Source organism: Humulus lupulus, chromosome 8 (assembly GCF_963169125.1).
Source record: "Humulus lupulus chromosome 8, drHumLupu1.1, whole genome shotgun sequence".
NCBI lineage: Eukaryota > Viridiplantae > Streptophyta > Magnoliopsida > Rosales > Cannabaceae > Humulus > Humulus lupulus.
Window position 1 is genome coordinate 178766430 of NC_084800.1, and position 27767 is coordinate 178794196.

At 35.8% G+C, this 27767-nt stretch overlaps 2 protein-coding genes across 3 annotated transcripts; one reads left to right on the forward strand and one right to left on the reverse strand.

The window, feature by feature from the left end:
* The first annotated feature begins 6156 nt into the window (after positions 1-6156).
* Positions 6157-22322, forward strand: LOC133798719 (flowering time control protein FY). The gene is made up of 18 exons (XM_062237171.1): positions 6157-6714; positions 7131-7222; positions 9131-9199; positions 9357-9461; positions 10028-10123; positions 10223-10305; positions 10434-10505; positions 10577-10674; positions 17013-17072; positions 17161-17221; positions 17300-17387; positions 17520-17583; positions 18177-18255; positions 18709-18798; positions 18992-19083; positions 19259-19779; positions 20807-21049; positions 21991-22322. The coding sequence occupies exons 1-18, from the start codon at positions 6525-6527 to the stop codon at positions 22057-22059; spliced, it is 2172 nt and encodes a 723-aa protein (XP_062093155.1). The 5' UTR covers positions 6157-6524; the 3' UTR covers positions 22060-22322.
* Positions 22323-22368: 46 nt separating this feature from the next.
* LOC133798720 (nuclear pore complex protein NUP98B-like) lies at positions 22369-25204 on the reverse strand. 2 transcript variants are annotated; one of them, XM_062237173.1, is made up of 4 exons: positions 25004-25204; positions 24788-24859; positions 22901-23533; positions 22369-22764 (listed from the first exon to the last, which is right to left on the reverse strand). In XM_062237173.1, exons 1-4 carry the CDS (start codon positions 25029-25031, stop codon positions 22616-22618), a joined length of 882 nt encoding a protein of 293 aa, XP_062093157.1. In that variant the 5' UTR covers positions 25032-25204; the 3' UTR covers positions 22369-22615. The 2 variants fall into 2 exon arrangements, with proteins under 2 accessions (XP_062093157.1, XP_062093156.1); XM_062237172.1 differs by having other exon boundaries at positions 22901-23542; positions 25004-25202.
* Positions 25205-27767: the final 2563 nt, after the last annotated feature.

Consider the following 27767-nt stretch of genomic DNA (forward strand, 5'->3'; position numbering starts at 1 on the left):
GCGTATTCGGGTTTTCAGGGATCCGCGGACATGCCATGTCTGACCATGCACGTCTATATAACGTATCTGGGTTTCTAAGGATCCAAGGATATGCCAGGTCTCTAGCGTACCCCGAGCTGAATGCATCGTGAGCTCGTGTCACGGATGCTATGTCTTATAATCATTACAAGCTCTTGCTTATTTATTTGCATTTCCCAGCTCGTGTTATTGACCTAGGGAACCGTGCTGCCTTTGTGGACAAAATACGGACTTATGGATCATTTATTATAGTTCTTTACTCACCAGTTGTACACGAGGTAAATAAAAGACTCGTGCTGAATTTTAAGATGCACAAAAATATTTAAAATTAAGTTGTTAGTCTATTTTTAAATTTGAATTTAAATCTTTGTAGAAAATATCTAATTATTTAAACCTCAACTAACAAAAATATCTTATTTTAAAAAACAAATTTAAATGATAAAACAAATATGATATTTTTTATTTTGATTATAAATAATTAATTTTCACAATTTTTATTTTTCTTTAATTTAAAAAAATATTAAAAATTTCGGATGAACAGTACCCGGTAATGTTCATCACATGCGCGTGGCTGGTGCGCGCAGGTGCACGCGCGCATGGGTAGCCAGGCCAAAAAATTTCGGATTTTTTTTTGTGCAATTTTTTAAACCAAAAGAATTTTCTAATTAATTTTTAACATGTTTTATTAAAATAAAGCATAAATAAAAATTAATGGCATAGAAAACACAACAAAATAACCTAAAAATTGCTAATAATCACATAAAATCAATATGCTTCATAAAAACATGAAAATCCATCCAATTATTCAAACACATCAAATAATCCAATTTTTAACATGTTCATGCATGAAAATAAAGATTACCAAAGGCTCCGAGGCCAGTTGTTGGGAAAACTTATACAAGATCTTTATTTATTTTCATGTAGATCTAATATTAAAACAAATTAATATTAGATAACCTAGAACATATTTCTAAAATTGAATTCAAAGAGAAACAATGATAAGAATACTTAGAGTATACGTAGCGGAATGACTAGAATGAATGAGTCATTCCTTCAGTTTCTCTAACCCTTGTATCATTTCTGTCGTAGAGTATTATCAAGAAACTGAACCGATCTTCAATTTTCTTCACAGTCTTTCAAAGTATCATTAGAATCACCTAGACTAGAGTGGGCAATTCTTAGCACATGAGATAGATACAGAGAGAAGAAGATAAAATAACATAGAGGCTTAGAAAATGACTTGTATTTAGAGAGAATCTAAAACCTATCAGAAAACTTGACTTCTGAACTTATGAACTTGTCAGAACTTATGAATTGACTTCTCTCCAAGCACTCATTTTATAGACTCAATTAGGCCATTTAATTTAGTTAAAAAATCAATAAAATAATAGTCAATTTAAAGCCCTAGGTCGAAATTATCATAGGCTTTAGGCCCGTGAAATTTCTCATTTGATTATAAGCCCATTTGACTTAAAATCAAGACCTGTATTATAATCTATTGATTTAATTAATTAAATAATCACTTAAATCCTTTATCAAATTAATTATTTATAATTTGAACCTTGATTTAAACTTATTTATTAATTTAGATACAAATTTATCTTAATTAATAAATCTGCCTTAATTTATCTTTTCTTCTCAAAATTACACAACTTTGTGAAACTATCCGAAATTGACCTGGTCAACTTTGATAATTCTAATTGATAATTAAATCAATTAATTGAGACTATCTAGATGATTTTATCCAAGGTACAATGGGGACCATGGGCCTATGAAATCAAGCTCCAATAAGTTATCATAGATCTAACAAATAAATTTACTAACTTATTAATTCCTCGTGACTCCACTATAGACTTCGAATTGCACTCTTGAATTCATAGAACGCTCTATAACAAATATAGATACACTATTAATTATACATTGTTACAACCATAATTGTCACTCAATCCTCTATAGACGGTCTACAATGAGATGAGACTAAAATACCATTTTACTCCTCATTATATTTTATCCTTAAAACACTTAGTTCCTTGTAAATGATATTTCAATAAACTAATTTAATTACTGAAATGAGATCCCTATCATTTAATCCCTTGAACCAAACTAAAAGGAAACCATCATTTCACTTCTTCATCAGAAGCTATAGATGTTCACATCTATGATTAACACTTCCACTCAATTATACTACCGAATTCCCAAGATGTAAGTATGGGCTAGTCCGTAGGGTAAGCTGGTAACGAACAAGTAAAAGAACTGAAATAATACAATTAGTTAGAATACTAACCACTCAGAATTGAGATTGAATTGACCTATGGTCAACTATATGATATGACTAGAATAGATAATAACTGTATGTTTACTTATCTTATCAACTGTCAATATCGGTCTAGTTCGATGTAACAAATACATTTGAGCTTATCTACTTTGCTAATGTTCTGGAAAGAACATAACACTACAATGTGTCAGTAGATCATATCGTAGATTGGCAAGTCAGTGTAAATCATGTGCACTAACTAATCTTAGGACTAACTTATTTTGAACATATAATCATATTTATATTCCACTGTGATTACGTCACTATAAATACGATTAGCTAATGCTCGGGATTTAATAGAAGCTTATATTAAACAAATAATCATGAAAATAAAACATGTGAGCAAAGTGATTGACCAAGTCAAAAAATGATTTCTATTCTTTTATTGATAATAAAATGAGATTACAAAGAATTTGAGTTTTAATTAGGGTATAAAACCCCAACATAAACATGCTATAATAGTAATATCATAATATAACTCACATAATTCACATAATCATAAAAATGCACATAGTATCCATTTATGCCCTCCAGGCACACTAATCAAGGCACTAAGCCTGATTAGCAAATTTGGGATGTTACAACACCCTAGCAAGAAGTGTGGGTGAGATTTGTGTGCCTAGGGGCAACGAGCAGAGGAATTGTGTGACATACGTGCTTGATGTGGAAGATCAAGGTGACAGGGTGGATGTCGATGGAAATGGTTGTTGAAACAGACATTCCTCTGGGCTTCAACACAGTGAGGCGATGGGTTTTTTTATGGCGTGCTTGAAGCCCAAATTTGGGATTGTAATCCTCGTCGGAGGCAAGGGTCTGATCCCGACAATGCCTATTAGAGGCAATGGTCTTATATTAAATCTCACCACTAGCACCCACCATAAAGTTTGTGATTTGATTTTAGAGGCCCTAGCCATTTTCTTTGCAGGTTGTGTAATTTTTTTTAGTTTGAGATTGAAGATAGAATTTTATTGTTTGCGAGGATGGCTTCTTGTTTTTTGCTTTTGATATTGTATTTTAGGATTTTTTCTTCTTTTGTGATTTGGTGCCATTAAATTAATTTTGATAATGATTTTGTGTATTTAGGATTGATCTTCTTGACTATAAATTTGTTTTGTTTATGTTCTTGGTTGATTTCTTTAGTGTTAGGGAAGAACAAGACGGTGAAAATAATTTATGAATTTTCTTTTATTTTAATTTGTATTACTTTTATTAAAATACATCTTAAAATATATAATTTGGATCAAATATCCATTTTTAAAATAATTTTAATTCTTTTAAAAATTTCAAAAACAAATTAATTTATTAAAATTGAGGGTAACATGGTCATTATGAAAAAAATGTTGACCAAATTCAAGCAAAATGTACTATTTTAAACTAATTTTTTAAAATGAGGGTACCAAGTGAGAATTATTGGTAATAAAGGATACCAAAGTTCAACTTTGTAAAACATAAGGTACCAAATGCGTAAATTCTCAAATTATATTGATCAAATTTGAGTGCAGAATACTGAATATGTATAATTTCAAATTAAGGATACCAGATAAACTCTATTGAAAACATAGAGTACTAAATCTCTATTTCAATATGGAATTTAAGGGTATATGCATAATAATATGAGTTCATTTTAAAAAAATGCATCCATAATTTACTATAAAAAAATATGACACTTTATAAATTTGGAGACACTTACCCCTCTCATTAACAACATTCTCTCTATCTCTCTCAAACTATCTCTCAAGCTCTCTCAACCCTTCTCGTTTCTCTACCACAATGGCACCACCCCCACCACCTCCCTACAGCGGCATAACACCACTTTAACGCCACCACCATCCTTAACGTCGTCATCGCCATTGTCGCTGTTACCTCCCATCACCATTGAAGAACCCCACCAAGAACTAATCTATTTATTTTTATGTTTTAATGATTCAAAATTAAAACAAAAATACCATGTTTTTCATGTTTCATGATTTAATCTTGTAGATCTTGAAAAAATACCAAAATTAAAAAAATAATTTAAAATGGACATTTGAGTAAAAATATATGAACCTCCAAAGTTTTCGCCAAATTTTAGAGCGGAGCATCGATTTTGCATCGAAAAGCATGTTTTGCCAAAAAATCAAGTTTTCATGATTGCATCGCAAGAGCATCAATTTTGCATCGAAAATCATCATTTTGCCCAAAAATAAAGTTTTCATGATTGCATCACAAGAGCATCGATTTTGCATCGAAAAAACATCGTTTTGGCAACAAAAAAAAAATCAAGTTTTCATGATTTCATTGCAAGAGCATCGAAACAATATCGATTTTGCATCGAAAAAGCATCATTTTGGCCAAAAATCAAGTTTTCATTATTGCATTGCAAGAGCATCAATTTTGCATCGAAACAATATCGATTTCGATGAAAAATGGATGTTGTTTCGATGCTTTTGCCATGCAATCATGAAAACTTAATGTTTGCCCAAAATAATGTTTTTTTGATGAAAAATCGATGTTGTTTTGATGCTCTCGTGATGCAATCATGGAAACTTAATTTTTAGCAAAAACGATGCTTTTTCGATGCAAAATTGATATTGTTTCGATGCTCTTGCGAAGCAATCATGAAAACTTGATTTTTTTTTTGCTAAAACGATGCTTTTTTTTATGCAAAATCGATATTGTTTCGATGCAATCATGAAAATATAATTTTTGGCCAAAACGATGTTTTTTCGATGCAAGATCGATGCTGTTTCAATGCTCTTGCGATGTAATCATGAAAACTTGATTTTTGGGCAAAATGATACTTTTTCGATACAATCATGAAAACTTGATTTTTGTTGTTGCCAAAATGATGCTTTTTCGATGCAAAATCGATGTTGTTTCGATGCTCTTGCCATGCAATCATGAAAACTTGATTTTTTTTGCTAAAACGATGATTTTTCAATGCAAAATCGATGTTGTTTCGATGCTCTACGTTGAAATTTGACGAAAACTTTGGAGGTTCATATTTTTTCACTCAAATGTCTGTTTCAGATGATCTTTTTTAAAATTTTGGTATTTTTTCGAGATCTACAAGATAAGATTATGTAAAACATGAAAATCATGATATTTTGTTTTAATTTTGAATCATTAAAATATAAAAATAAAATAGATTAGGGTTTGATTGGTAAGGGATTCAAAAATGATTTTATCATTTTCAAAACTTAAAAAATGAAAACTTGATTGTCACACTTGTTTTCGAAAATAAAAAAAACCATTTTTTAAAACTGAGTTAAAATCCTTCAGCAAAAGAGAAAACAATAATTTGTTGTCTTCTTTGTATTTCATGAATTTCAAATTTAAAAAACACTAAACCATTCAAGATCTCAAAAATTTATAGTTATTTTTAAATTCAATATTTTCAAATCATTTGATTTGAAAATAATTTTTTAAAACTATATTTTTGAATTATCTACCAATGAGCCCCTTAGTTTTTGGTGGGATTCTTCATGGTGATGGGAGATAGTAGTGGCAATGGCGAGGACAACGTAAAGATGGTGGTGGCATTAAAGTGATGTTCTGCTGCTGTAGGGAGGTAGTGGTGGTGGTGGTGCTATTGTGGTAGAGAAACAAAGAGGGATTGAGAGAGCTTGAGAGATAATTTGAGAGAGATAGAGAGAATGTTGGTAATGAAAGGGGTAATTGTGCCTAAATTTACGAAGTATCATATATTTTTGGGATAATAAATTATGGAAGTATTTTTTTTAATTAACCCATATTATTAGGCATATACCCTAAAATTTCCCACCGAGCAAAACATAAGTAACAAATGAGTATTTATACTAACCTAATAATAATAGTTGCATATCCTAAAAATGACAAACTATTTAGAAACACCACCACCTTAGAATTGTGATCAACGCACAAACGGCATGCGTTTCAACCCCAACCCACTCCACCACTCTTGAACAGTTTCGATATCTGATTCATATTCTGCTTCTGCTGCTAATGCAACTACTTCTTCCTCCTCCTCCTCCACACTCTCCACTCCCACTCTCTGTTTTCTGGGAATGGGTTGGGTTTGAATTGAATTGAATTGGATTTCTCCCGCCTATTTTTCCTCCAAACCAAGTTTCATTAAGGGGTTTAGGGTTCTGCATCCTCTTTGTTTACGTCTCCCTGTCTTCACTTACTTAGGGTTAATTCAGAAGTTAGGGTTTCGTTGTTCTAGGCGACAATGATGTATGGCGATCCTCAGCAGCAACAGCAGCTGCAGCAGCAGCAACAACAACAACATGGCGGTGGAGATTTTAACAGGGGGCCTCCAAACCCAATGATGAGGCAGCCTTCTGCTTCTTCCACTAATCTCGCTCCTCCTGACTATCACCATCCTTCTGCCCCTGGTCCTCCCATTCCTCCTTATGACGGTATTCTTCTAATTCCTTTTTGCTAATGTTTTTCTCTAGTAAGTAATTGTAGAAATTTATAGGCAACGTAGAAGGTTTGAGTGAGCGAGTCAATTGTTTTGTTAAAACTCTAGAATTCTTGGCCTATTGGTTGTGTGAACTATGATCGTAATTTGTTCCTTGTTGACGATGGTACTAGGATATGTTAATGTTTTGAAGTTTAAACTCAATATGAAGCAGGAGTCATTTGTAAAAATGTGACTTTAATGGAAAAATTTATCGGTAAACTAACTCTTCGAAAAAATTTATTTGCAAAATAACCTTAGTAGTCATTCAGCTACCATAAATTTTTATTAAGCGACCATAAATTACAAGCATTTTTCATTATTTTTCAAGAATAGTTTCCTTGTCTGCTATTAAAGAAATGTTGATTGCAGCTCATGCTGATGGTTTTGCCGCAAAAAGGATGAGAAAACTTACACAGAGGAGGGCGGTCGACTACACTAGCACTGTCGTCCGGTATATGCAGGTAATGGTTGCTATTTTTCTTCTTTCCCTTGTAATGTTAGGGTTCTGTTTTTGGTCAGATATTTTTACAATTGGTTGTTTCATTTTCTTTTTACATTAGCTTTTGCAAAGCAGCAGTTTTGTTGAGATTCCTAACTTTGTTTGTTGATGCACCGCACCCTTTGAATCATTTCATCTTTGTTGATAATGAATACATATTTGCTGTGAAAGTTGGGGAGGAGGGAGAGAAGATGTATATGTTTTTTTTCCCCCTTCTTTCTCTTTCTAGTGTTCCATTTAAATGTATTGTCACATTTTTCTTGAATCTTATAATACATATTTTGTCTCCATTCGATGATTCTACACCCTCACCACTAAAAAAAAGATTCCATACCTCCGTAATCTTCTTGCATATCCTTTTTTTTTCTGGGAGGGGTAAGTTGGGTGTGGATTTACAGTTTCCATCTTGTTAGCTCGTGTGGGTTCACTATCTCTGTTCTTTGAAAGGTATATCAGATTTCATGACAACTGATACTAGATTCTCCCTTTAATCCATCATGGTATGGCTAGGATCAGCTGTAATGTGATGGTTCTATTTAAAATTATCACTACTGTAGTGATAGTTGGCACTTTGGGCTGTGTGGTTAGAAAGGAACAACAGAATTTTTGAAGAAAAAGAAGCAACAGAAGAAATGCTTTGGGAAAAGTAAACATTCGATTTCTGGGTGGAAACATAGGTTTATAAAGTCAAAGGCTTTGAGGGAGTTACTGCCTTACGTTTATTAGAGATTGGAACAATTTTTTGTAATGTTGCTGCTTTCTTCTGTTTTATTTGTACGATCTGCAGCTGTTTTTAGGTCTCATGTTTTCATCAATATGATGTTAACATGAACCTCATACTTTTTATTTTATCCAATTGATTAATACAAAGATTATAATTGTGGAGGATGCCTGAGTTTTTATTATTGATAATTATTAATAACATCTTGGAGTATCTGTTAGGCTGGTCGTGATTTTGTTTTTGATAAGAAACAAAATCCTTTGTTGATTGAAAAAAGGAATTACAGAAGAGTGGTGAGTTATCCTCATAAAGAATAAAAGCATAGTAAGAGAACCAAAAAAAAAGAGCTAGAACAGGTAATATAAATTGATACCTTACCATCTTCTGTAGCATTTTAATTTGATTAATAATGTCATCCTTGTTTCTTTAGATGTAATGACATTCGCTAGAAAATTGTTTTCATGGTGATTGGGTGGAACTTACTGCTGAAGTTTACATTCCCATTGAGAATTTTTTACTGTATTCATCTGAACAAATTTAAATATTTTGAAGAATTGACGTGCTGCCAATATTTCATATTTTCTTAGCTCCCATGTATTTTTTCCTAGAGAATTTACTGTGCCATATATAGGGACTGGATGTGTGCTTCTGGAAGGTTACCTATTTTCATTTAAAGAGTTAGATTTTCCTATGTGATTGGATTTTTTTTTTCAACTTCTTGGAGAAGAAATGCGGGTCATATCATATTGATATAATAGAAAATTACAAAAGATGCTATCATCCTGAATTATTTCATGGAACTCCAATCTTTACTTAAATCAGAAAACAGAACTTTTTTTTTTAAAAAAAAAAAACAAAGCTACTTGTATTATGAAAAAAAAAGGTTAAGTAATACAAGAAAGGGTAGAAAAAATATCTCCTCAAATAACCTTTGAAGATACACACAAAGTTACATAACAAAACTTCAGTACTGAGAAAGGAACATCTTTATATTTCGTTACATTATGAACCCATAATGCAACATGTAATTTAAGTTTATTTCACATCCTTTCTAAATCAAAACAGTGTTTTAAATGATTGGAGCTCCTGTGGATATCTTTTATGATTGTTTGGTTTATACTTCAACTTTTTGTGTCACTATTTCTGCAGATTCGTATGTGGCAACGGGATTCGAGGGATAGGACAATATTGCAGGCAACTCCAGCAGCAGCTATAGATGTCAGTAATCTTTTTTTTTTTTAATATGATAATGTTTACTCATTTTTTGTTATATATGAAATAAACGTTGGAACAACTTGGAAGCAGCCATTTCTTTGTATGTCTAATTATTATTCTAATATGGTTTGTTCATGTCTTACTTTTTCCAATGGTGTAGATGTTGCCAACGGGGGCATATGCAGACAATCCATCCACTAGTTTTGCTGCAAAGTTTGTACATACTTCTCTAAACAAAAATCGTTGTTCCATTAACCGCGTCCTTGTAAGTTTATGTTAAAGTGTCTTTCTCACATCATGTTAGCTGAATAGGGCTCATTGTGTAATCTTTGTAAAATGTTGGACTTGTATGTGGTACTTCAGCAGATGTATGTTTTCTTGAGTATGATGATTTGAGCTTGCTTTGACTTGTATGTCCTATTGAGTTATAATTTGGTCTTTTTGAGACTATTTCCAACGCAAGAGCTAATTTCAATGCCAAAGTTAGAACAAAAAGAGACTAAATGCTATATTTGACACAATATTTAGCATTATGCTCTAATGAAAAGCGCTATATGCAATACTATTTGGAAGTAAAAGCTATAAAAGTCGATAATATTCAATAAATGCACAATACAATTTATTAAATAAATAAAAAAGAAGAAATTTGATTGGTCAACTTTAATGAACATTTATCAAAAGTGTAGTATGTATTGATGTGCCAAAGAAATAATTTTATTGTTGTTTCTACTTTTGTTCTTTTGTTGAGTGGTTGAGTTCTTTTGATCCATGTGACAAGTACATGGGAGCTTGGTATTTGCTGATCGTTCTTTTTTTTTTCTTTTCAAAAAGTGGACTCCTACAGGAAGGCGACTTATTACTGGATCTCAAAGTGGGGAATTCACACTGTGGAATGGACAATCATTTAATTTTGAAATGATTCTTCAGGTACTCAACTTCAGAGTGTTAAGATATTACATTTTTTTTTTCATTCAGTAAACCATCTTGATGGCCTTTAGTTTACTCTTCATTTTAAAAATAATGTAGGCCCATGACCAAGCAATCAGATCAATGGTATGGAGTCACAACGATAACTGGATGGTCTCAGGTGATGATGGAGGCGCAATAAAGTAATTGTATTCTCATGCTAAAGCATTACATTTAGTCATTTAGTCATATTGATTTCTTTTTTATTGCTGGCTTCTGTTTCCTAAAACAAAGAAAGGTTTTAATGCTCTTGTATTGGATTACTTTGTAGGTATTGGCAGAACAACATGAATAATGTGAAGGCAAATAAAACTGCTCATAAAGAGTCAGTTCGGGACTTAAGGTACGTTTCTATATGTTATATCTGTTTGAGCATTGTTCATGATCATTTTATAGATGACCTTTTTTAAACAGCTTTTGTAGGACAGACTTGAAATTCTGCTCCTGTTCAGATGACACTACTGTCAAAGTATGGGACTTTGCTCGGTGTCAAGAAGAACGCTCATTAACTGGTAAAGTGCTTTGAGTACCAACATGCATGACCATGTGATAGGGTAATCTTACAAATTCAACAACACAGCACAAGAAATTGAGTAGAAATGGAAGAATTTCATTGAATGGGTAATAACAGGATTTTCGAGAGCCTGTATTCTCTCCCTTTACAATATACTTCAGCTAATTGACATCCTACCTCTAAACTCTCCTAGACTATTATTCTAATACTAGCAAGTGCACACTTACAATTTTGCACCACACCTTAGTCTATCTTTACCCCCATAACCACCTATTAATTCCCCTTGTATTAGCACTATCCTCAGTTGACCTAGCAGTCTCTATTGCCTTTTCTCTCTTCCTTGCGTACACATAGGTCAAGGTTGGCCTATCTATACCCCATGCCCAAAGATTCACCTTGTTCTCAAGGTGAAAGTCAGGAAACTGTTCTTGCATAATTGTAAAATCTTCCCAAGTTGCCTCAAATTCTGGGAGATTAACCCACTTAATCAAAGCTTGCGGATGGGTCTTGTGAGTGCCCGGGCGTATATCCAATACTTTCCCAGGAGTGAGGGTCCATTCAAGGTCTGTGTTCAACTTAGGAGGTAGCACAGAAGCTTGCTGATGCGGTCCCAAGGTAGCCCGAAGCAAGGACACATGGAAAACTGGATGAATGGTGGCATCTGGAGGTAATTGAAGCCTATATGCTGCTGTCCCAACTCTTGCTAACACTGGAAATGGTCCAAAGAAACGAGGGGCGAGCTTTTCATTGCGACCCTTAGCCAAGGATCTTTGTCGATATGGACGCAGCTTGACATAGACTAAGTCACCCGCATCAAAATGAACATCGCGACGCTTCTGATCTGTTTGTACCTTCATTTTTTGTTGTGTTCATTGGAGGTTTAGCTTGAGCAATTCTAATACCTCATCTCGAGCCTTAAGGCTATCTTCTATTGCTGAGACTTTAGTACTACCATGCTCGAATTTAATTACTAGAGGAGGGTCCCTGCCATAAACTGCTAAAAATGGAGTCATCCCAGCCGCTGTATGATAGGAAGTGTCGCACCAAAATTCTGCCCAAGGCAGCCACCCTACCCACTGTTTGGGTTTGGTGCTCACAAAGCATCGCAGGTATGTTTCCAAGCATCTATCTGTTTGTCCATCATATTGCGGATGGTACGTGGCACTATGCTTGAGTTGGGTTCCTTGTAGACGGAATAGCTCTTTCCAAAAAATGCTCATAAACACCTTGTCTCAATCGGACACAATAGACCTTGGAATACCATGTAGCCTTACTACCTCTTTAATGAATATTGTAGCAACCGTGGTGGCTGAGAACGGATGGTGAAGAGGAATAAAATGATTGTATTTCGTAAGCCTGTCAACCACCACAAAATCTGTATCAAACCCATTCGATATTGGGAGGCCTTCGATGAAATCCATGGATATGTCCTCCCAAATCTGCTCCGGAATGGGCAGAGGCTGAAGTAAACCAGCAGGTGACTGAGCCAAATACTTACTCTGTTGGCAGATAGCACATTCTGAAACATATTTCTGAACATCCCTTCTCATCCCAGCCCAATATAGATCCTTAGCCAGCCGCTGAAATGTTTTAAATACCCCATAATGTCCTCCCATGGTGCTGCCGTGGTACTCATGAAGTAGTAGTGGAATAAATGGTGAAGATGCAGGGATGACCAAACGTCGACGAAACTTCAAACAACCTTGAACTAAAGAATAACCCCCTGTGTCGCTTCTTGAATCACTTTGGCCAAAATCGGATTTGACTCAACATGGGATTGTAAATCCAAAATAGAAATAAGTGTGGGAATGGAGATGGCAGCCAAGGATACATCCTAGAGAGGGCATCTGGAGCTTTGTTTTCTAAACTGGGCTTATACACAATATCAAAGTCGTACCCCAACGGTTTAGTTAACCATTTTTGGTGTTCGAAAGCCACCAATTTTTGTTCTAGCAAATACTTGAAGCTACGCTTGTTCGTGCGAATTGAAAACTCGCAACCCAACAAATAAGGACACCATTTTTGTATTGCTAGCACGATTGCCATCAATTCCCGCTCATAGATGGACTTGGTGCGTGCTCTAGTAGAAAGGACTTGGCTATAGAAAGCAATGGGTCGTTGGTTTTGCATCAACACAACCCCTAACCTGCTGCCCGAAGCATCAACTTCCAATACAAATGGTACAGAAAAATTAGGCAGTGCTAAAACCGATACCGAGCACATTGCTTCTTTCAAGCGAATAAAAACCTCGTGCCATATCCGACTAGCCAAAAGTGTCTTTTCTCAATTGATCTGTCAAAGGCTTTGCAATTTGTCCATACCCTTGTACAAACTTCTGATAATACCCGGTTAGACCCAAAAATCCTCTCAAATCCCGCAAAGTAGGAATGGGCCACTCCGTCATAGCCACTATCTTTTGGGGATCGACTGCCACTCCATCTGCAGAAATAATGTGACCCAAGTACTCCAAACGACTTTGAGCAAATAAGCACTTCTTGCGATTTGCATAGAGTTTGTGCTGAAGTAAACGGTCAAAAACCATCTCCAAGTGGTGCTCATGTTCTTCAAGGGTAGCACTGTACACCAAAATATCGTCAAAGAAAACTAGGACAAACTTTTACAAGAAATCACAGAATACCTCGTTCATTAAGGCTTAGAAAGTGGTGGGGGCATTTGTCAAGCCAAAAGGCATGACCAAGAACTCATAGTGTCCTTCATGTGTGCGAAAAGCTGTTTTCTCCACAGCTTTAGCACAAACGAGAATTTGATGATATTCAGATTTGAGATCCAACTAGGAAAACACCTTGGCACTTGAAAGCTCATCTAGCAACTCATCTATGACCGTTATTGGAAATTTATCAGCAACTGTAGCTCGATTCAAAGCCCGGTAATCCACACAAAACCGCCAATTCCCATCTTTTTTCTTCACCAAGAGCACCGGACTTGAGATGGGACTAGTGCTAGGTTGGACAATGCCAACTTGAACATTTCAGCCATCAACCTCTCAATTTCATCTTTTTGTGCCAAGAGCATAACGGTATGGCCTTACACTAATAGGGCCCATGCCTTCCTTCAAACATAGAGCATGCTCTTTGGACCGAATGGGTGGCAAGCCTTGCCGCATATCAAAGACAACTTCAAACTTTTCCAAGATGGTGAGGACGGGTGGTGGTACGGGGCTAATTTTGGGCTCCTCCTCTACTGCAAAGGCACCAAACTCAACCCAAAGTCCCTCCCCTTCTTGCTGCACCGTGTGGATCATGGCCTTGAGGGAGATTTGAGACTTGCAAAGGCTTGGATCGCCTTGTAGTGTAATCCAAGAACCCCCAACTTCAAACTTCATCACCATCGTTTACCAATTGACTTGCATATTCCCCAATGTCTCTAACCATTTGATCCCCAATATTACATCCTCCTCGCCCAAATCCAAAGGAAGAAAATCAGTAACAACCCTCAAAGTCCCCAAATCGAGCTCCACCTAGCTACAAATACCACTCGTTCGTACCTTACCTCTTGTACCCAACACCACTCCGTAGCAAGAAGAGGCTGTGATCAGAATATTGGCTGCCTTTACTATGTCAACGGAGATGAAATTATGCGTTGCGTCGCTGTCAATGGGAATAGTCACTGCTTGTTGCCCAATCCTACCCGCCAACTTCATTGTGTTGGCTGATGTAATGCCGACCAACGAATTGAGGGATAATGTTGCCAACATTTCTTCACTTGCAATATCCTCTAAGGGCGTCGGGGTTGTAGGGGGAGACTCCATTGGTGGGCTTCCTTCTGCCTCGTCAATAATTAATATCATTTGTAGGGCTTTTTGCTCACACTCATGGCCCTTATGCCACTTCTTTTCACACTTGAAACAAACACCTCTTGCTTTTCTATCTTGGTATTCAGCCTCAGTAATCCGCTGTATGTTGGGAGTCTTTGCTGGAGTAGCTGCATTACTTGGTGTCGCAGCAGACACAGACGCTACAGATGAGCTTGAACTAAACGTTGATGGCAGTTTAGGTGTCCAAGCAGAAATGGATGAATGAAATGGGATTATTGGGCTCAAATAGGGTGGGTTTGCAGATGAGCGACTACCCAAGTTTGACCCACCCAACATTTGGTGGCTTTCCTCAATTATTTGGGCTAAATCCATGACTTGGGCCAAACCTGTGGGCTTCAAAATATGGATTGCACTTCTAATTTCTTCTTACAAACCCTTCACAAAGTTACCTTCTAAAATATGCTTAGGTGTATTGGGTACCTAAGAAGCAAGTGCTTCCCATTTGAGACGATAGTCCTTCACGATTGTGTCCTGCTTGACTGACAAAAATTCCTCTGACAACGAACCTACTGGCTGAGCACAGAATTGGCCTAAGATTAGCATCTTCAAAGTTGCCCATGTTGTAATCGGCCTTTGCTGATTTTCCCACTTAAACCACATTAATGCGTCCCCTTCCTTTGCAATAATTGTAGTCTCCAACATGTGAGCCTTGGTCATCTTGGACAACAGAAAGTAGCGTTCAACCCTGTATATCCATCCTTCTGGATTTTCGTTGGAAAATAGGAGCAGTTCCATTCGCGGTGGTCGGTAATCTCTGCCGACCCAGGGACCCAAAACTAAGTGGTCATTTTGAGCAACCGGGTGAGAAGGTGAAGTTCGGACCTCCTGCGGGCAAAGGCTTTCCTCTCGATGCCGTGTCTCCGTCAATTGCCCGCCGCGTCTGATCGACGCCCATGCTCTTGTGAGTCAGCTGGCTCAACTGGGCCACAATTAGTTGCAACGCCTTCTCCATCGCAGGTAACCGTGCCATCTCCTCCTTCATTGACCCCATATCAACCTTCAGTGCTGCCACTTTCGACTGGATCTCTTGTTGGAACTTGGAGAACTTACCCTCCAAAGCATCGGCCACCGCATGAAGGATCGTTATCTCTGATACCAATTGATAGGGTAATCGTACAGATTCAACAACACAGAACAGAAGAAATTGAGTAGAAATGGAAGAATTTCATTGAATGGGTAATAACAGGAATTGAGAGCCTGTATTCTCTCCCTTTACAATATACTTCAGCTAATTGACATCCTCCCTCTAAACTCTCCTAGACTATTATTCTAATACTAGCAAGTGCACACTTACAATTCCGCACCACACCTTAGTCTATCTTTACCCACATAACCACCTATTAATTTCCCCATGTATTAGCACTATCCTCAGCTGACCTGGCAGTCCCTTTTGCCTTTTCTCTCTTCCTTGCGTACACATAGGTCAAGGGTGGCCTATCACCATGATATTGTCAATCGCAACTGGGTGTTGTTTTTTTTCCTAAGGTGGTTTAGTAATATTTTACTGGAGCCACTATATGTTGTTTCTGCCACTTCTTAAGATTAAATTATTGAGTTACATGAATCACTTTGATTTATTTATTTTTAAATTTTTAAATATGCATTCTGTAAATCAGTTAATAGTAAGATTATGTTTGTGGTTTGCTGGTTATGGAGACTGATATATTTTGTTTAGAAAACAGAATCAAATCAGATGTTAATTATATATTTATTTTTTAAAAGTTACAAGGAACTCTTATGTTTGACCGTTCTACTTTAGATTCATAAAGGAAATGATGTCCTATCTTAAGATCTCTGCACTTTTTTTATTACGATTTACACTGTGAGGTGATAGTTTTTATGGAATAGAATAAATTAGGAATGAAATATTTCTTCTCTATATTGAAATGAGTAATATCTAAATTATTTATATGTAAAATTGTAGAGCTAACCAGGATAATAATGTACCATAAAAACACAAATGAAATAAAACCAGGGAATCTGACTTTTCCCGGTGTCATCCTAGTACGAATCTGCTCAATCATCCCTGTGAATTTGATTAGTAGAATCAACATAATTCTAATTTCCAACAGTTATTATGATGAAACGAGCACTTCAAGATCTATCAGTATTTTAATAGTAGATATCTATGATAATACCAAAAATTTCTCCATTTAGCACAAATAAAACATTATATCCTGTTTCCATGAATTCAAAGATTGCACCTTCTATTGTGCAAATGATGAAAAACTAACCATGTAAAATGTCTCAAATTTCTTTAAACACTGTCACTATCTAGTTTACAATCACCAAACAATGAATCAGGAGGTATTATTGCATTTTGCTTGAATGAGAGATACTAGTATGTGAATGTCCACTTTAAATATTTCAGTCATGGTTGCATGGACACATTGCTTGTTTAGAGCAAGGAGGGTTTTTTTTTCCCTTATGCTTTACTATCTGTTAAGTGTGCACTCTGCATGAAGTAACTTTAGAAATTCTGTGGGTTTGAACTCAGGCAGGCCATGGTTGGGATGTGAAGAGTGTTGACTGGCACCCTACAAAATCTTTACTCGTTTCAGGTGCTTACAACAATTCTCTTGTGAAAGTATATGTACAGGTCTTACTGCAAGTTCAAATAACATCATTGTGAAACTTTCCTGTACCCAGGTGGGAAAGACAGTCTTGTCAAACTATGGGATGCTAAATCAGGGAGGGAGCTCTGTTCTTTGTAAGTAAACAAATTGATTCGTTAGTTACATATATTTTGATATAGGATTTTTTAGGCAGTGAATAATTTTTGTTGCAGTCATGGCCATAAAAATGTTGTCCTTTGTGTCAAATGGAACCAAAATGGTAATTGGGTACTGACTGCTTCAAAGGATCAGATCATCAAGGTGGGAACTTATCTTTTCCTTAGCTTATATTCAAGAGTTGAGAAAAGGCTTGATTCCACTTTCTCTTTTAATTTTTAAATCTTTTTGTATTGACACTATTGTCTTGTTCCTTTTTTCCCCCTCTTTTTGTAGCTTTATGACATAAGGGCTATGAAGGAGCTTCAATCTTTCCGTGGACATCGAAAGGATGTGACTAGTTAGTGACATTTTTCTTCTGAGCATTATTTAACATTATTACGAAAATACCACTCACTACCCATTATCCTATGCCAAATGAGATGCTTGGTGCTAGGGTTTGCTAATGATCTAGTTATCACCACAGCATGGTCATGGCTACAATTTAGACCTATGCGGGTGTGTCATGGGGCAGCCCGCCACACATTGCATTGTTTGGGAACTTATTTTAGTTTGCATGATGGCAGTCATCATAGCATTAGTTTTAACCCTTAACAATGGAAGCTCTATTGGGTGTAGTAAGGATAATGATCAAGCATCCCCTTTTTAGATCTTTTTGGATACTTGCTTTAAAAATTATATGCTGCATAACCGAAATTATCTTTATAAAATTTAAGTTGCATATTGGATTTTCTGAATTGAACAATTCATATGATAGCATCATAGCATATTTTCATAATGTCTTAGCCTTTCTAAGGGTGGACATTGATCAACATAGTCAGGCCTTTATTTGCTAATGCTTCCACAGGTGTATCAATTAACTTAATTCTTCCTGTTAATTCTTATATATGTGTGTATATGATTGTAATGTGCTTGTTTTGCTTATATCTCTAGCTTTGGCTTGGCATCCTTTTCATGAAGAATACTTTGTGAGTGGAAGTTACGATGGATCCATGTTTCATTGGCTTGTGGGGTAAATTCATTTTCCCATCAAAACTATGCTTGTTAAGAAATCTTTTCACTTTATTGTTAAGGTATCAATTCAAAAATGGAGTTTTGTTACTTTATAGTAGTTTCCTGAGTAATATACTAGAACAAACAGCCTACTGTCTGCATTGCTTTTGGTTTTTTTATTAGGTAATAGCAGTTTGGCTAGTTGAATGTTAAAAACTGCTAGCTAAGCAAGAAACTCCTTTTTTGTCTGATACAACTATAAATTAAATAGAAGTTGAATGCTTAATGAACTATCAGCTTTCTTGAGATTCTAAAATGATGTTTGAGACAGAATAATTAATTGACTCATTTAATATACCTTATTTGAATGATCAGATGTCCAAAATTTTCACTGTGATCTTCTGAGTGTTAGTCCTACTCAGTTTGGGTAAGCCTTTTTATCTAATGACTCAAAACTTATTCTGACTTACAGGCATGAAACTCCACAGATTGAAATTCCTAGTGCACATGATAACAGTGTGTGGGATCTTGCATGGCATCCTATTGGATATCTTCTTTGCAGGTAAACTCTGTCTTTCATTTTGTTTGCTTTAATGCACCGTCAGTGTAGCAATTTAATCTTCTATGTTGCTTGCCCATCTCTGCAGTGTTGAAATACTCTATCACCTTACATTGACATGCTTTATACAAGCTAGTAATTTATCATTTACTAAGTTTTAGTGTAATTATTTGTCAACATATGTGATTTTGTGCAGTGGTAGCAATGATCACACAACAAAGTTCTGGTGCAGAAATCGACCAGGAGACACTGCTCGTGATAATAAATTTAATATGGGTCAGAATCAAGGTTGCACACACCCTACCGAGTCATATATAAATACTTCATTTTTAGCTGCTCTTGAGTTTAATTTCAGCAATAAACTGAAGATTCTGAATCAATTGGGAGATGAAGACTTCTTTTAAAGGATCTGCTGATTTTGAACCAGTCAAATATAATATTTACATTTTTGTATGCTTTTCAGGTTATGGGGAGCAAAATCCTGCTCTTGCTGGCCGCTTTACTGGTAACTTTCCAGTTTCTGAAGGTCCAACAACTCCTGGACCATTTCCTCCGGGGTTGACAAGAAATGAGGGTACCATTCCGGGTGTTGGAGTTGCAATGCCATTATCCATTCCATCACTTGATCCATCAGCACAGGGAGATCAAAAGCATCACCCAATTTCAATGCCTCTAGGGGCTCCTCCTCTTCCACCCGGACCCCATCCATCCCTTATGGCTGCGAATCAGCAACAATCATATCAACAAAATCCTCAACATATACCTCAACAACAACATCAACAACACCACCAAGCACTCCCTCAACAAATGCCCCCTATGGCTATGCCACCTAATATGCAACAACTACAACCTCCTTCTCATTTACCATTGCTCCCACATCCCCATTTGACTCGCCCACCACCTCAAATGCCCCCACATGGTTCAATACCTGGATCCTTGCCAATGCCGTCCTCGGTTCCCTCACATTCGATGCCTGGCCCCATGGTAAGCATTTTTATGCAAAAAGAATTTTTCTGATTATAAATATTGTTTGTTTTAGTTTTCTAAGCCCATGTTTGAAGGTAAACGGAGAGAAAAATGACTGGAATAGGCTTCTTTGTTCTTTACTTATTTCTGTGGCTGGAAAAATTCTCCAGATATGTACATTTATCCAAAGTAAAACCAGAAAAAGAAATTCCTGAATCCTAGTTATTAAAATAACTAAAAATATAGTCTAGGAAATACACAAAAATCTGAATTGGGTGATAAATACCCAATCCTTCTATCTAATGAAGGTAATAGGCACAGTTACAGCTGTAGATCTAGTCTTATTGGTTTTAGAAGGTATTCTGTCAAGTGTATAATATAGTGGAACCTTGATTTATGCATGGTCTCTTGCTTTATGATCGATATTGCATATGACAATCTTTGCCCTTTGCCTTTTTAAATTAAGTTTATCTGGGCTTCAGTGTAGAAGATAATGAAGAACTTTCCACTCTCTTTGATTAGTTTTTGTTTTTCAGTTGTGTAATTCAGTATTTTCTCTACAATAAAAGTTTAATTCTATTATAAAAGATATATGTATATACATGTAGTATAAAATAAGGCAAAGAGTTTAAGCATTAAGCATTTTATCTGATGTAATTTGTTCTAGCTCTTTTTTTTTCTTGGCCCCGCTGCTTGTCCTTTTTTTCTTGTCACTTTTCTACTCATTGTTTGTATTTTTTATATCTATATGAATGAAGCTTTCCATTTCTTGTCCTAAAAAAGAAACATTGTGATTAGCACTCTCTTCCAATGCCATTAATTTTTAATAAACCTGTCTGGATTAAATCTCAAGTTATTTTGATAAAACATTGGCGTTCATATTTTGTAGATGAAGTTAATTTTGTTCAATGGGGATTCAAATAATGTAAAATCTGCTATAACTAGATAAACATCAGTTTCGTGACTCTAATTCTTAGGTTCTTGAAAATGATCGATTTTGCAGTGAGTTGTACATGTATTATTGACATTTTTTCTGGACTTTTAGGGAATGCAAGGTACGATGAATCAGATGGTTCCTATGCCACAAGGGCATTATATGGGCATGAATCCGATGCACTCAGGATCTTTGCCAACAAGCGGTCCTCAACAGGGTGGTTTCCCAAATGGCATGCCAAACATGCAGGGCCCATCAAATCCAAGTGGGGGGCCGATGTATCCACAGGGTGGTGCTTTTAATCGAGCGCAAGCTGGGCAAATGCATATGATGCAGGGGTATAATCCTTACCAGGTAATACAAACTGTTCATTGTTTCATGATTTTGCTTTTTTATTTATTGTTTGTTTTAGAGATATCTTATTTTTGCATCATTGTTTTGTAACCTCTTTAGTTGACATTTATGATGTTCTTGTAGTTTCCTTGAAGTTGAAACTACTATCATGTAATATACAAATACTAGTGGTTGTGGAATGTGCAAATATTCCATCACATAAGTAGAATGAAATTTCAGTGTAATTCATAACTGGAGTTAATTCTTATACAAATGGGTGTTAGTCTTGAGTTTTTTGCTGTTATGTATGAATGTGTCTGGACAATAGATTCTTCTGTTGACAAGGATCACTATAAGAGAAAGATTTCTTTCCTTCCCTTTTTGTGTAACACACTTCCATTAAGAGCCATTTTTTTTCAGTTACTTTTCTACCCTTGATGTACTAATTTGTATTCATTTCAGATGTACTTTTAAATTGTAAATGCCAATGTCACAGGGCCAGACTCGGAATTTGAATAACTGTGTAAAATCATAAATGTTACAGACTAAAAGATCCATTTTTCTATCTGTTGGCTTAAAATATAGCTGGCTCTTGCCTTTCAGGAAAGATTTGCTGTGTTTTAATGTGTGGACATTTTAAGAATAAATTGGCTATCTAGAGAACCACTTTGAAGTGTAGAACTGCATGTATACATGACTCATTAATTATATGGTATATGGCAAGCAAAAGCTGTTGCGTATGTTACTTCTATTTACGGTTAAAAAAGAAGTCAGTTTGTAATGACGTTCGTTAATGAGTAATGAATGGTATTTGACACTTTGAATCACTGTTGGTGCTGTTGGATCTGGGATTTTTGTATCTGATTTCTTTTCTTATTGGCCTTGTATTATTTTTTTTTTATATTTGGGATTCTCTACATCATAACAAGAAGTTAATTTTCTTCTTCTTTGTTATATTGCAGTCTGGGAATCAATCTGGTATGCCACAACCTCAACAAGGTCCACCACCTCATGGTCAACCACCTCAATAGGGTTTTCAGCTCATTTTTCTTTTTCTTTTAATCATATGGAATGATAGGGGTTCCCAGCTAAGTTTCAGAATGGACTTAAATTTCCAGATTCTATCCGTGTACATTTTTAGATTTTTCCCTCCAATTGTTGTTGCAAGGATTTAGCCTTTTTAACTTAATAGGTGGATTCTTTTTATTTTTTTATTTTTTTTTCTTTCTGGCTGAACCTGGATATATAATGCTGTTTTTACTGTGATGGTGGAAGGAATACTTTTAGACTGCAAGATTTTCTAGCCTTGCTTCCATATTTTCACTTTTCAAGATCTAAAATTGTGTCTTCAAAATAAGACGTGCTTTGTCATTTGTTTTTGCTTACAAGAAGAAAATTAAAGCTACCAAGCACTTTTTGCTGTATTCAGCAAACAAGGAAAAGAAACAAAAACAATGCTTTTAAAAATGAAAACTAAGAAAGAACATTTCGAAATAGTAACTTTAGAAATTGATAGGTAAATCATAGGAGGCAGAACATCGGCAATATGAAAAGTACTTATCATCGGACACGTGGCAAGGCATGTAGTCATTCCTCGAAATAACGTTGGAGTAGTCGAGCAATAACTAAAATTGCCACGAATGACATCACTTTCTTTAGTAGGATGTAGAAGCGGCTTGGCTGCCTCACTTTTATGATGACACCACTTGTTGTACTCTTCTTTTGATTGCTTTTTCCTGCATATAACAAAAATAAATAAATTAACTCACATAGACTTTAGCCAATAATAGAGATTTATTTCTTAAAATCTAATAAAATTAATTGGTGAGTGAGAGAGAGAGAGAGAGTTGTGTGAGGGAGGCGTGGGCGTACCTTGTGCTTGGTAGTCTTCCCATCTCAATTCCTCGTGAGACTTGTGTTGGTAGAAGGGCATGGCTGATATTGAGTGAAGAATCATTACGTAATCTCCAAAAAGATTTGGTCTCTCTTGGAAAAAAGGAGTGGGAGTATAATCCAACCCATTACTCCCCCATTGTTGGCTAGCCCTCCACAGCGATTTATGTCCACAGTTTTGGCAAAGATGCAGCGTAGGTGTTGGTCTTGCGTCTAAGTGTGTTTTTGTAGTAGTGAAAGAAAAGAGTGGCTGGGGCTGAGGGGCAAAAGCCGCCCAACCAAACGGCGAAGGAGTAGAATGTTCTACGGCCATGGAACTCATGGGGTGATCTTGATGTTGAGCATAGCCATTATTGAAAAAAGATTGACCAAAACTAGTACTCTTAGGGGCAGTATTGAAGAAACAAGGACCACTACTAGTGTTGCTGCCACACCCGAATTGTGCAGTTGCAGTTGGTTGAGCAGTAGTACTACAGGGTTTGGAGAAAAGAGTAGCATTATTTGTACCAAACAGTGTTGGAGTTGAAGTGTTTGGTTTAGTAGTAGTACTGAAAAGAGAGCTACCAGTTGGAACGATTGAGAGCAAATTAGAGTCTGCTTTAGAACTAGAACCTGCATCATCTATCAAACCATACAAACAAATCATTATTTCAATAAAGCTCATCATTATTAGATATTTTTTTTAATAAAGAGATCAACACTTGCTATTATCTCTATTACCCTCTTCTAACTTTCCAATTCATCGAGCAATTTTGTTCTTTATTCCATATTTTAATATTTATATAAAGTGACGTTGAAGAAGCTTTACATGATTTTGGATTTTATCCATTTCGGTAAAATATTAGAGTATTGATCTGCGTAGGTAATATTCATAATAGATCCTATCATCTTGATAGTTTTCAAAAATATAATTTTGCTCTTTTTTATTTTAAATTTTCATTTAATAATTTATATCTCTTCTATATAATAAATGTGTAGATAACGAAATATTTTGGTTTTAACAGTTTTTTATTTTTTTAATGTTAACTTTAATAGAATATTCTTATATTTAACAAAATATTTTTATATTTAACGGTAGTTTGTAAACATTTAAAATTAAATAAATAATTAAAAAAATTAAAATAGGATATTTTTTAGATATTTTATAATGATAATTATTTTAAAATAATAAATAATTAAACAAATTAAAATATGATATTTTTGAGATATTTTATAATGATAATTATTTAAAAATAATAAAATCATACGTTTTATAACTTAAATAAAATTTAATTAAACTTAAACTCACTCAACAAATTATTTTAAAAAAAAAAACTAGCAAGAAACTTAAATTTAAAATTCACGTATAATATTTAATATTACATTAAATATATAATATATAATCTCTTCTTGTCACTCCCAAATTCAAAAACTAGAACAAACATAAACTTAATAAAAATAAATAAATTATTTAATTAAAATAGGATATTTATTTCAAAATTTATATGACATTAATACAAATTTAATAAAAATAATTAATAAATTTTATAAATAAAACGAAGCAAACGTGCGTATTGCACGTTGTTTGTACCTAGTTTATAAAATAAATCCAAATTAATTTTATGTTATTTCTTCAAAACTTTTTAATATAATTATTTAATAATTATCATAAGGTGTGAGAATGATGGTAGAATATTCATTTTTTTTAAAAAAAAAACATGAACTAACATCTAAGTGAATTTCGGTAGATTTTGAAAAATAAAAGTTACTATTAAAATTTTATGAAATAAGAGATTAAATATGTTTAAATTTATATTTTATGGTGATATGTTTATTATTTATTATGGTCGTGATATTAACTTAAATCAATATGAGAATGATTCTTACTTGTAGTGGTATTAGTGGCATCCCCTAAATTCTCATCAATGCTAAAAGCTGTTGGAGACTCATCTGCGCTGCCTGCATGCAAATATTCATAATAAAAAAACAAAATTAGTAATTATTGGAGAATATTCATTATAAAAAAATGAAAAGGAAAAAAGATTTTTAAAAAAAAAAAAAAAAAAAAGAGAATAGAAAGAGAAAAGGTTCTCATTGACGTACCTGGCAATGGCATGTTAGTATTTTGCATGTATATGATATTGTAGGATGAAGAAGGTATAAAAGAGAGAATGAGAGAGGCTTATAGCATCACCCCTTGTTTATATTTATAGAGCACAACTAGGCTTACTTTCCACGCAGTCAACTCACTGCCTTCCTTGGCTTCAAATCTAAGCTACGCGTTATATATCAAACTCAAAAAAACCAATTTGCTATTAAAAACTGACTCCACATTCTTTACATAATAAATATACCACTTTACTCATTTATTCTTAAAAATATCATACATTTAGTAACAAGGACAGAATAAGATACGACCACAATTGATGAAATTTTGAAGCACTAATTTACCTTTACCTGCACTACTAGCTATGATATAAAAATTTAGGATAAAATTGTGAGGAGGAGTAGTTCTGGCCCTGCTGCCAAGAAATCACTGGATGCAGATTTGGATTTCGCTCCGAAAGTGCTTCCGAGATCCTTCAAAGCTAAAGGGGATAGGCAATCTGAATCCAAATCTCAATCTAAGTGCTCCACATCTCCCGCCCCCATTGATACTTCTGTTGCTCCTATTCTGCAGGTGTCCCCGAAGGTAACAGGCAGGTCACCTTCTAGTCTGGTAACTACTTCAGCATTGACAACTTCTGTGTCGGCAGCTTCTACAGCACCAGAATCTACGAGGACAGCTCCTGTGACGGACTCAGCGACATTTTCCTCCTTGATAAGAATCATGAGGCTCCATCTAAAAAACCAATTGGTGATTAGTGGAGTTACACAAGTTCTTATTAATGGTTCAATATTCTTACATTTATTCCATGTGGGACACCATAGTCTAATATCCCCCCTCAAGATGGTGGCGATTTTTCGCCCACCAATCTTGAATCACCTGATCACAGTGGCCCATTTTTCAGCTCGCTTATTTTTTTGGATCTCAAGTGTCTTTTTGTACTATGCGAATCTCGTGCGGCTTGGCTCACTCTTTGGATCGGTGTGGATCGAATGTCCACTAGGGAATTGGCTCTTGATACCATGACAAGAATCATGAGGCTCCATCTAAAAAACCAATTGGTGATTAGTGGAGTTACACATGTTCTTATTAATGGTTCAATATTCTTACATTTATTCCATGTGTGACACCATAGTCTAATACTCCTTGACCGTTTCTAGTGGCTCTGCTATGTTGTTGATCGTCTCTTCTGCACCTTCTAGTGGTGTGGTGAATAGGGGATCTGCATCGTTGAAGAAAAGTCGCTTTGTTGACAACATTTTTACGACTTTAGCAAACCCATCATCAACGGATGAAGTGGGCACCACACCAAAGGCATGAATATCGGCTTCCCTCGGCGGGAATTCATTATCTCCTGCTCATCTAACTCTGGAGACCGCTCTTGATTCTCAAATGAGAGGTGAGGGTGGGGAGGCATCATTCCTTAATGCTGACAATTCTCAAAGTGCCCAAACTCAACTAAATTTGTTAGCATGTGAAAGATACTGATTTAAATAAAACTAAATTATATTTGTTGACGCGGTTCTTCGCCAACAGATAATTAGAAGAAGAAGAGAAAGAGATTAGTGCTTATAATGAACCATATCAGATATATGATCTTAGAAAAGGATAGAGGTGACTCGAGACACGTTTTTTAAGTGGTTCAAAGGTTAAAATCATTCTACTCCACTAGTCAGTATTCTTGATATATTTTGGGCATTTGATTACAGAGTATTTCTTACAATTGAGGGTCCAACCCCTATCATCCCCAGGGTCTCCATATTTATAGGAGAAGGCACCTGGGAGTTGGTAAGAAGGTCATCCCGTGACCCTCTTACCTATCGTATCAACTCTGTGAAATTCATGATTAATTCCTAAACCTGACACATAAGTGTGGTCAAATCAACAGGTAAGGAGATAATGGGCCGCACGGCCCAACCCAGTCGTGGGTGTCTGAATACGCACGTTCCTGCTGCGTGTTCGAGAAGTCAGGGGGATATCAGACACGTGATGTCTGATATATGCACGTTTACCTTGCGTGTACAGACTTTACAAAGGGTCACAGCCTCCATATCCAGCCTTCATAGTCTGGACGCAGGTCCTAGGCAATCTTGGCAAACCCTTGGGTTATCCCGAGCTCAAGAGGTACGACCTCTTGACGGGAGCTCCGGTCTTTGGGATGTCCCTGGGATAATCATGATTAGGTCGCAGCTCCGACTGCTAATCAGCCCGTGGTAAAATCAGGGCGTACATCTGCCCCCCAAGTTCCTGCTCGTGGTATGTCACGTCGTATTGGACCACAGTAGGGGCTTTTAGGCTTCCCCATGGACTCTTCACCTTCCACCTCTTACGCAGGCGCCTGATACGTGGAACATCGTGGTTGGTGACGGTACGTCTTACGAGAACCGCATTTAATGGCCTAGCCTAGGCCCAGCCGTCGTTTCTTATTTCGAGTGGAGGGCTTTGGATCCCTCACCAGGGTCATCCAACGGCCGTCTATACGTGGTCCTTCACGTATATAAAGGGGGTGGCCACCCTACGCATGGACCACCCTTTCATTCGAAATTTTTCCAAATTTCTCTTCTTCTTCTCTCTTCATTTCAAAAGACCAAACCCTCTTGTCTATGGCTGCTGCTTTCAGCGTTCAAGAAGCTCAGACGCACAGATTTCTTCAAAGCTTTGGAAGCCAACGCACCGACGCAGCTTTCATCAAGGCGATACCTCCGTCCACCTCCCAGCCAAACACTGTAAGCTTCCTGTCCTTGTGCGTTTTGAAAATGT